The sequence below is a fragment of the Monopterus albus genome, unplaced genomic scaffold (assembly GCF_001952655.1).
Source record: "Monopterus albus unplaced genomic scaffold, M_albus_1.0 scaffold118.1, whole genome shotgun sequence".
NCBI classification, from domain to species: Eukaryota; Metazoa; Chordata; class Actinopteri; order Synbranchiformes; family Synbranchidae; genus Monopterus; species Monopterus albus.
In genome coordinates, this window is record NW_018127998.1 from 94,780 (window position 1) to 104,251 (window position 9,472).

The following is a 9,472-nucleotide window of genomic DNA, read 5'->3' on the forward strand; positions in this document are numbered from 1 at the left end:
GAAGAGAATTATCTATGTAGAGATACTGCTTGTAAACCAATGATGGTAAGATGATGTCATGGGGTAGGACTGGATAAGTCTGACTTCTTCCTACTCCATTCAAGCATGTACTAGGTATAAGCACATTGATATTGGATTAGCATTTGTTGGATATGTGTAAAATTATGTGTGTTGACATATCAACTGTCTTTACATGCTTTAAAAGAATAAATCAAATCAAATCAAATCAAATCAAAAAACTTGATTGTCAGAGTAAAAACAACACACACACACACATAAAGCATTAGTGAAACATGAATGTTGCAAAGCCTATATATGCAGATGTACTGATTAAAGTATGCTACTAGCTGTTTCATAAGATGAGCATGACACAAATGGCTGAAAAATCCAGCTGATACGCAGGATGAATTCACACTTACCATGATCCTCTGAAATAGTAGATGTGTCACACGATGTTCCACTTTTGTACGCTTGTCCACAAGACTCTTTTGAAGACTCGAGTGTCTCTGACAGGCTCTCTGGCCCTTTAGGACACGATGACTCCTTTTCATCCTCTTCCTTTCCGTCAAACTTGAGCCTTTTGACTGCTTGTGTGTCAACATTAGAATCCTCCTCCTCTGGGTGTTTGTTCTTTATACCGCTATGTGGTGTCAGATCAGCTTCAGATAGCAAGGAGTCTCTGCCATATTAACAGAAGGGAATCAGTTCATCAAATTACACATTCACATTTAAACCAATATGTAGTCACATGTTTTGCTTTCCAAAACAGGGTCTCAAGAAGAATCTGATTAGCTTTGCTACTATTATCAGGATCTCTCCCTTTTAAAAAATAAATATTGAAAAGACTCAGTACCCCTCAGATTCTACTTTTTGAATGTCAGTTGCTGCTGTAGAACATGTGTGTACCGTATCAATTTTTTTAACCTGATATGGTGCTCCTCGATCTCCTCTGTGGTTGGCTCTCGCTCTTTGCTCACTGGAGTGTCAGGGAGCCCGTTGGTGGAAAGTGAAGTCGATAATGACAACTTTGCTCTGCTGAGTGGTTTTGGTGTGCCTGGACCATTTACATTTCGACTAGAAGAGAAGAGAAGAAAGAAAAATACTGTGATATTGCAAAGTGAAAAATCAGCAGCTACTAAAACCCAAAGTGACCGACAAGACAAAATAACATTTGGTTATTTTGCTTTAAATTAATTCAACTTTCCATTTGCTGTATTTGAGGCAATTTCAGTTTAAGGAAATCAATCACTGACAAGCATGTTGCCCTCACCTGTCTGAATATAGAGAAGTGTTACCAGGAAACATCACTCCATTCATTCTGTTTACACTGGAAGCCCCATTTTTCCTTTGAAATAAGTGAAGACAAAGTACAAAAACAGCTGGCTTTTACTTGTAATGAAGCGGCAAACAAAAGAGATACTACAGCCATCAGAGAGCAAGGAGAGCTAAAACTGAACAGCTTTTAATATGGACTTACTCTGGTGTGGGATGCACACAACTGACCACCATTACATTCTGCAATACACAGTAACATGCATGTTAGAATTTAAAGCAATGGAAAATCAACTTAAACTAATATTCATAAACAATGCTTATCTTGAGTGCAACACTTCACCTTCTCCAAACCCCTGAGAAATTTGTCTGTTCCTTTGTAGTTTCGCTCAGGCTCAGTAAGCAGCTCACACAGACGCTGAATGGTGAATGGGATTCTGGGAACGTTATCAAGAAATATATTTAAGACAGAGGCCACACAAAGCCATCTCACAATAATTTGAAAATCGAGCACTGCTGCTATGTGGGAATTCATGAGGAAATTACCAGGCCTGAGGGTTAGGTCAGTCTTGAATGCATTTCACAAATACATTTGCAATAGATGCTGATTTACGGCTGATTTGGGTTTGATTTTAACATCCTAATATCTCTTGGTGGATATGCTTTCATTCAACTGTTAACATGCGAGAAGAAGAACATTAATAATGTAATGGACAAACACTGATGGAGTTATGTAACTGAACTTCTACATTTGTATATGGATGGAAAGATTTGTTTGCAATTTGTAAGGAGGTTTACCAACAGCTTTACTCACCCACTGTAACCATCAACTATTTTTAAGATCCTCTTCTTCATCTCTTCAAAGGGAACATACTCTATGTTTGGATTATGTGGGCCTCTCTGGTCTGGTGCTGAAGCATGGAAGTCATCCATGACCTTTTCCAACTTGAGCATGAAGTATGATTTGAACTGTGACCATGGGATCCTGGAAGATATTGGAAATGTCTGGGAAATCAGCATGTCATCGACACGAAGTCTTGGGACACGGTTTTAATAAAATCCTTAATATGAGTGCAATAAGTTCACCAAGCAGATTTCACTGGCAGCAAAATGAATGTCATTGTTACTGTGTGTCAACATTTACTCACATTGGCTGCCCTGTTTTGGCGACATGACACAGAAATTTGTCTAGTACAGAACTGGTTTCTTTCTTCCCTTGCTTCTCAAAATCTGTCAAAGCCCACATGGAAAGCAGAAAAAAAAGTTAACTTGTAATAATACCAATAGGATATAAATCTGACCCCAACTTAGCCAAACAAATGTTTGTATCTGCATTACCCTTAAGTTGAAATACTTCAAAATAAGACAGAAGATTATAATCAACAGACAATAATGTACTCTGTTAATTATTAAAATATGTTAAGCCTAATTTACTCTCAGGTTACTTCCAACACATTAACTGCATGTTAACAATGATTAAATGATTGTTTTGTGTCACTTATCAGCTATGTCTAGTAAAATATGCTCAACAGTGAAGACAACAATTTAAGCATCACGTTATGAAAATCAGCACACCAGGGTTGCTGTGGTTTTCTAACAAATTAAAAACGTTATAAGTTCCCATTTCATGACCATAGAGATAAAAAAAAACAGTCAGGACAATAAGGGATACAATTGTTTACTAAGAACATTAACTTGTTTCCATTTATGCCATTTTTATCTGTACTCCTCTGCTATTATGACAATGATTCCTAATGTATTTAACCAAGTAAAAGATACTCAGCAACATTTACATAAAAAAATATTACTTGCAGTTTTTGCTAAAAGCTACTGTAGCTAGAGTAGTGACAGCGGTTGCTGCAGATGTGATAGTGCAAAACGAAACTTCACTAAAAAAAATGACTTAACAGCCTCCTGCAGCAAAATCCCGCTTGTTGTTTATAGCATTGGATATACAGGTACATGTCCCGAGAGCTTGCAATAGGACACACATCAACACGCATAACTAACACTGCTGCTGACTTTTTGATACCCTCTAAGCTTTTTTTTTCCTATTAACTGAATTCAGAGCTCTTTAAGTCCTTTCAAGACCTGCACATACCCTGTCTAATACCAATTCAGGAAAGTTCATATAAAAGTTAGTAAGTTAAGTTAGCATGGATGCTGTGACGTTAACCAGCTAGCTGTTTACATAACTGCATCACCATCAGTAAGGGAACACTTGAGCAGAAGTGTGAAATACGACCAACTTCTAGCACTGGATAACATTAAACTAGCTACAAGTTACCGGACAGAAAACAAGATCAGTAGCTAAGTGTCTCTTCTAAACACTAGTTGATGTTGGTAAGCTAGCGTTAAGTTGCGATAACATACGTAACGCTCTAAGCAAACATTACATCTTTTGCTGAAGGCAACAAAACAAAGGTAAAAATCCTACACTAATGATGAATCACTTATTTTGATAACTGTAAGTATTACCTTGAAACGCTTCCAATATCGCGTCGATATCCATAGTTGTGACCAGTTGCTAGCAGGAAATACTTGCTAGTTAGCAGTAGCAGGTAGCAACCCAACAAAGCTGGTGCAAGTGAACACTGCGCATGTGCAAAATGACGTGTTCGCATTTGCGGAAGAAGCGTTCCACTTGACCCTGACAACAACAGTAGCATTTCAATCCCATAGTAGCCATAGGTAGCCAGAATTGGAGTACAGCTAGTTTTCAGATCGTAAATAATTATACGTTAAGTTAAAGTGTGAGCAGACTTTAGTTAGAGAAACCTCTGGAGAACTGTGGTGCGCTGTAGGTCCCGCAAGCAGTCAACGGGTGTCATCGTTTTTCTGTTGTTGTGACGGTGTAAACCGGTGAAGCGACCAATGAGTCAGCAGCTGATCAGGGTTAATTTTACCTAACCAACCAAGATATGAAAACACAACAACCCTGGTGACAATACCTGCACAAGAGGTCCGCTAGGTTCTTTCTTTTCTTTTCTTTTCTTTCTTTTTACGAAGTTTTTCGATTTTCAGAGGTAACATAACAATGGCACTTCCAGTGGCTGCATTACAACTGAGCACGTCATCCAGCCCGGGTCTGTTGGAGCACAACATGCACATCAGCGACAGAGATTTGGGGAGTATTTCAAGTAACAATGACAGTATTATTCTGCCCTTACATTCGCCGTGGACTTTCTGGCTTGATAGGTAAGACACTGCTTGGCTACTCATTCAGTCAGCGTCAAGGTGAATTCTTTGTAGCTGTCCTTCTAATGGGAACAAAGAAAGGATATGACGAATGTGCGACCCCCAGATTATATTATGTTATAGGTGTGTTTAACGGCGCTAGGGGGATTGTCTGCCTTAATAAATCACAGACAAATAATAAAACTGCTTGTTAGTAGTGTTGGTGCAGCTTTTCTGTCGCCTTGTTTTCTCTCTGACCTACTTACAACTCCTCTACATGGTAGGTTATTAAGCTATAAAAAGGGTGTAATAATAACTAACAGCACTTGATTTAGACAAGGTTTCAGTCTGATTTCAGACTCTTATGAGTAGAGGTGTTAAAAACCTGAGCCCTTGTACATGTGTCTGTCACCAGAGTTTAGAAAAGCATTATTTTTCTGTTACTTCAACCTACGTAGCTCAGATTTTCCGTGGCTATGTAAAAGTTCCCAATTTAACATTCATACACTTTTACTTGCATGATTTCATGTTAGTTAATCACAACCGAGTTAAATAGAAGTGACACTGAGTAACACAAGAGTGACCTGTTTTCAAATGGGGTCAGTGTTGTTTACTGTATACTGGCTTACTTGTCACCTGATATGATCTCCCTTCCAGCTCAGAGGGCAGCTCTTTGAAACATGTTTGAGCAATGTAGCAACTGAAAGAAATGTATCTTAGAACATTTTAGAGAAGCTGAGATCTTCACAAGCTTGTAACGTTTTTTTAAAAGAAGCAAATAAAAGGAGTGGAATTGTATTAAATGTCTGCATCTGATTTTTGTCAGATCTCTACCAGGAACAACAGCAGCCGAATGTGAATCAAACCTGAAGAAAATCTACACTGTGGAGACTGTCCAGGTAAGATGTTTGATATGAGAACATGACCTCAGCAGACAGCTCACTCAGCTGAGTGATGACACACTTCATTAGAAAGTTTCCTTTTTACCCTCAAATCAAGATTCTCTGCTAAGATGTTAATCTTAATTGTTTCTCTTTCCAAGCCCATAGCAAACTAACATAGTGTCAGAAACTTTTATTAGCACTCTTATCAGAAGAAGCTCAAAGATTTGTTTCACTTTCTTAGTTAAGAGAAGCCTTAAAACCTCTGGCACCCCTACAAGACATGTAAAGGTCAAATCACATTCTATGCTCATGATTCCCTAACTACAACTACTGGTTAAGATCAGTGTGTAAAAGACCTCTGGCTGTGATTTTGTGCACTGTAACAAATGTGAAATATTAGCAAGGATAACTGTCTCTGTTCAATAAAATAACCCGTTTGCTCTGTTGACCTTGGCATCCGAGTAGAACTTTTGGGGAGTTTACAACAACATACCCAGTGTCTCCAGCTTGCCACTGAGATGTAGCTATCATCTGATGAGAGGAGAAAGGAAGCCACTCTGGTGAGCTAAACGTGAAGATGAGGTTTTGTGTGTGCACATAATCACCTGAAACTGTTTAAAATGACCTTTTGTATTGCTGCCGTCAATTTTAAATACAGGGAAGAAGAGAGCAATGCTAAAGGAGGTGTTTGGAAAATGAAAGTGCCCAAAGATTGCTCTGTAAGTGACATAATTAATGTCAGTATTTATTATGTACAGTTTGTGTATTATTTATTTGCCATTTAACAAATGTGTCTTCGTATTTACAGTCTGATGTGTGGAAGGAGTTGTTATTGGCTACTATTGGAGAACAGTTCAGTGATTATTGTGCCCCAGGTAAACATGTTGCTCAAGCTTTGAGAAAGTGTAATAGGGCTGGGCGATTAATCGAATTTTATTTTCAATTACAATTTTGGCTTTCAACAATTATGAAAAAAGGAAACAATTGTGCCGTACTCTGTTTTGCAATGATGCTCTCGTTTTGTGTTGTGTAATAAATCCAGCGCACCCCTTCAGCGCTCTACAGCAGCAACATGTTTTGCTCCTATCGGGTGAAGTGAAACGTTACTCAAAGTGACAACACCTAAGCTCGATAGTGTACATGCAATAAAACCTCCACGAGTAAAAACTGTCAGTCACATTTAGGTAGATGAAATACTTTGTTTTCATTTTAATCATATTTAAAGTTCAATCACCCCCTGTTAAAAGACAAGTTTTTTTTGTTATTCACTAAATGCATGATGTCTACTCTACTTTCAGCTGTTCCTGTTAGGGGTCGCCACAGCGAATCCGATTTGCATGAGTAAATTTGGCATGTTTTAACTTTTTTTTGCCCTTCCTGACACAACCCTCTCTATTTATCCGGGCTTGGGACCAGCCAAGAAGTCACTGGCATGAAACCCTTGTGGCTAGAGTTCCAAAGTCAATGAGCAATTGTGCTAAATAACCATGATCTCAATATTGACCAAAATAATCCCTGGTTATGTTTTTTGCCATATTCGTGCAGCCCTAAAACGTAAAGGCTTTTGGTCTAGAAAATGTTTGTTAAACAGGCTTTGCTGTAATGTGTACATAATACTGTAAGTCTGAAATGTGTTAATCTCAGTCTTTGTCACTGCTCTTGCAGAAGATGAAGTAGTCGGTGTCAGCATCAGTGTAAGAGACAGAGAAGATGTTGTTCAGGTCTGGAATGGAAATGCACCTTGTGCTAATGAGTCAAATGTCTTAGGAAGGATCTATGAGCTTCTTCCACAAGTACCCTTTAAAGCAGTGTTTTACAAACGTGAGTATTCTTTTGTGTATTAACAGTGATATATGACTTTTTTTTAACTTCCAAAATAATGTATTTAATTGTTCTGTTCGTATATCTTTTCAGCACATGAGGAGCATCATGCTTTTGAAGGGGGTCGATCAAGACATTAGCACATTTTCTTTGCTTATGAACGTTTCAGACTATATTTGGGCAAATTTTGATGTAGTCAAGCTAAGAGTGGTTTAATGTATAATCTTAATTACCTCAAAAAGCAGCCCATGTTTTATGAAACTCAGTTGATGGAATTTCCCATCTTCTGAACAGCACTGCTGTCATTCATAACAGTATCCAAAATACGTTTATTTTAGCCAAATGAAAAAAACACTTGAGTTTTATTCATCATTCACTGTTTGTATGTTTTTATACTGAAGAGTTTTGCAGAAACCTTAACAAAATAGCAGATTGTGCACAGTCAGATTTTTTTTAGATGTATTACAGCAAGTTTGCAGTTTCCTGAGCACAGATGATGCTAGGCCTTTGAATTAAATCTCATTCTTGGATCTAGGAGGAAGCCTCATGCCACAAAGTAATCTGTTACCTTAACAATACATTACAAGGCTTTTCTAATCAGCTCTTTTCTCTGTTTTGTATGTTACAGCCAAAATACTGTTGCCTATACTGGATAACATAAATATATATATTATGCTGCAATGCTAATATGAGCTGAAAAATGCACTTTTTAAATTTTCTTTTGTATGATAATTGCAATAGAAATATGTTGTTAATGCAATAAAATCACTACAGTATACAATATCCTGAATAGATGCTGAGAAATATATGCAATTATCTCTGTTTTGTAGAATTTGTGGCAAATTTTCAGTGTTGTGGTTGTCATTTTGTTTAAGCATGTGTATTAACCAAGCACTTTGTCTGTATGTGTAAGAGATCAGATAGCCCCTCCAGGATTTATTTGGACTTGTGGTACCAAGTGAGACTAAATGCACTTTGGTTTTATGTCACCTTTTACGTTGTGTTTTTCTGCTTTTGTTTATTCATTTTGTTATGGGTTTCTTTTTTCTGTGTTCAACTAACAGAGAAGTGTGGGTGACAGTGTTGGAAATATGTTTTTGTGTATTCATATGACCTGTGTTAAAAGTGAATTTGTTAAAACTGACTCTTTGTAGAGTAGACAATACTGGCCTGAGGGAAAAATGAACATAATACACAGAAATCTGTCACAGGGCCACAAAAAAGAAATGTGTTGCTCTATCAAGCAATTTAAACATACAGTGTTTGTATAAATCACAGCAGCTCTCAAATCTATAGCTTTAAATATTTATTGTAGTCTTCTGTGTAATAGGTTGTATTTGTATTATTGAAAAGTTGAATTTTTGCAAGTTGAAGTATTATACTGTACATCCCACCAAAGGAGCCTTTTCTGGGTGTTTATGTATGAAACAGTAGATGAGGGAGGGAATAAGACTGAAACAGTAGATGAGGGAGGGAATAAGACTATTTGGTACTGCACAGAGCAGAGCAGATTTTCTGGAGTCCAAGTATTATAATACTAAGACTTTTGAGGTAATGTCTCCAGAGCAGAGTATCCATCCCTTGAAACCCACTGACAGATTTATCAATGTGATCAAATAAGTTAAGTATTAATAATGCTGGTGTCTTGGCCACTTTATTTTCCCTGTATTGTTTTGTTAATTATAATAATAGTAACATTAAAAGCACATATTCTAGGAGAAGAGAACACCAATACTGTAATGCCTTCAGATGCACAGTTGATCACTCACTTCAGACCTTAGACCTTCTAAATAATTGCTGATGTTGGATGATGCCTTGTGTTTACCAGCAGTATAAAATAGGCGCTGGTCCACATGTGAGGGTTCAAATACAGTTGACCACTCTCACCGATACCAGACCCCAACAACTCAGTCATTAGAGGACATTGTTGGCCACCAAAGGACTGGAACCGCAGTGAATCAGTCGTTAGGGGACATTGTTGGCCTTTGAAGGACTGAAACACCACCCAGGGGGATAAATACCTCCTGCTCACCACCAGTTGGACAGAACTGATGAAGCCTCTTGGATGAGAGGTGAAACGTCTTCTACCTAAAAACTACGTCTAGATGATTTCTTCTTTGTTTTGTCAGCATACTATGACCTGGATGACTGAGAATTTGCACGGACAGCAGTTTAAAATGTTACAGACATCCTGTGTTCAGCATGTTGGTCTTGTATCTAGTCATGTTTCACATGTGTTTGAAGAACAAAAACTCCTAAACTTAAGTCTTTTGATGTTTTTAATACTTTGCATTGAATAAAAACAGCATAGCAGATTG

The 9,472-nt window shown here is 37.7% G+C and overlaps 2 protein-coding genes across 5 annotated transcripts in view; one reads left to right on the forward strand and one right to left on the reverse strand.

Annotated features, from left to right (window-relative positions):
- LOC109966759 (serine/threonine-protein phosphatase 4 regulatory subunit 2-A-like) overlaps window positions 1-4,298 on the reverse strand; it is a 6,016-nt gene extending 1,718 nt beyond the window's left edge. Inside the window, exons 1-8 of one of the 2 annotated variants that reach the window (XM_020611873.1) lie at window positions 4,224-4,298; window positions 2,421-2,502; window positions 2,087-2,257; window positions 1,616-1,709; window positions 1,478-1,515; window positions 1,271-1,345; window positions 925-1,074; window positions 420-679 (exon numbers count right to left, since the gene is read on the reverse strand). In XM_020611873.1, coding sequence (XP_020467529.1) covers window positions 420-679; window positions 925-1,074; window positions 1,271-1,345; window positions 1,478-1,515; window positions 1,616-1,709; window positions 2,087-2,257; window positions 2,421-2,422 — 790 coding nt within the window. In that variant the 5' untranslated portion in view covers window positions 2,423-2,502; window positions 4,224-4,298. Of the gene's footprint in view, window positions 1-419; window positions 680-924; window positions 1,075-1,270; window positions 1,346-1,477; window positions 1,516-1,615; window positions 1,710-2,086; window positions 2,258-2,420; window positions 2,503-3,750; window positions 3,840-4,223 lie in introns of those variants that run through there. The other variant, XM_020611872.1, reaches the window with a different exon arrangement.
- LOC109966760 (eukaryotic translation initiation factor 4E type 3-like) lies at window positions 3,164-9,140 on the forward strand. Of its 3 annotated transcripts, none has more exons than XM_020611876.1 (8): window positions 3,164-3,696; window positions 4,297-4,470; window positions 5,276-5,348; window positions 5,799-5,893; window positions 5,992-6,052; window positions 6,142-6,208; window positions 6,999-7,154; window positions 7,248-9,140. In XM_020611876.1, exons 2-8 carry the CDS (start codon window positions 4,310-4,312, stop codon window positions 7,292-7,294), a joined length of 660 nt encoding a protein of 219 aa, XP_020467532.1. In that variant the 5' UTR covers window positions 3,164-3,696; window positions 4,297-4,309; the 3' UTR covers window positions 7,295-9,140. The 3 variants fall into 3 exon arrangements, with proteins under 3 accessions (XP_020467532.1, XP_020467531.1, XP_020467533.1); XM_020611875.1 differs by lacking the exon at window positions 3,164-3,696 and adding an exon at window positions 4,144-4,234; XM_020611877.1 differs by lacking the exon at window positions 3,164-3,696 and adding an exon at window positions 4,154-4,234 and having other exon boundaries at window positions 4,323-4,470.
- The last annotated feature ends 332 nt before the right edge of the window (window positions 9,141-9,472 follow it).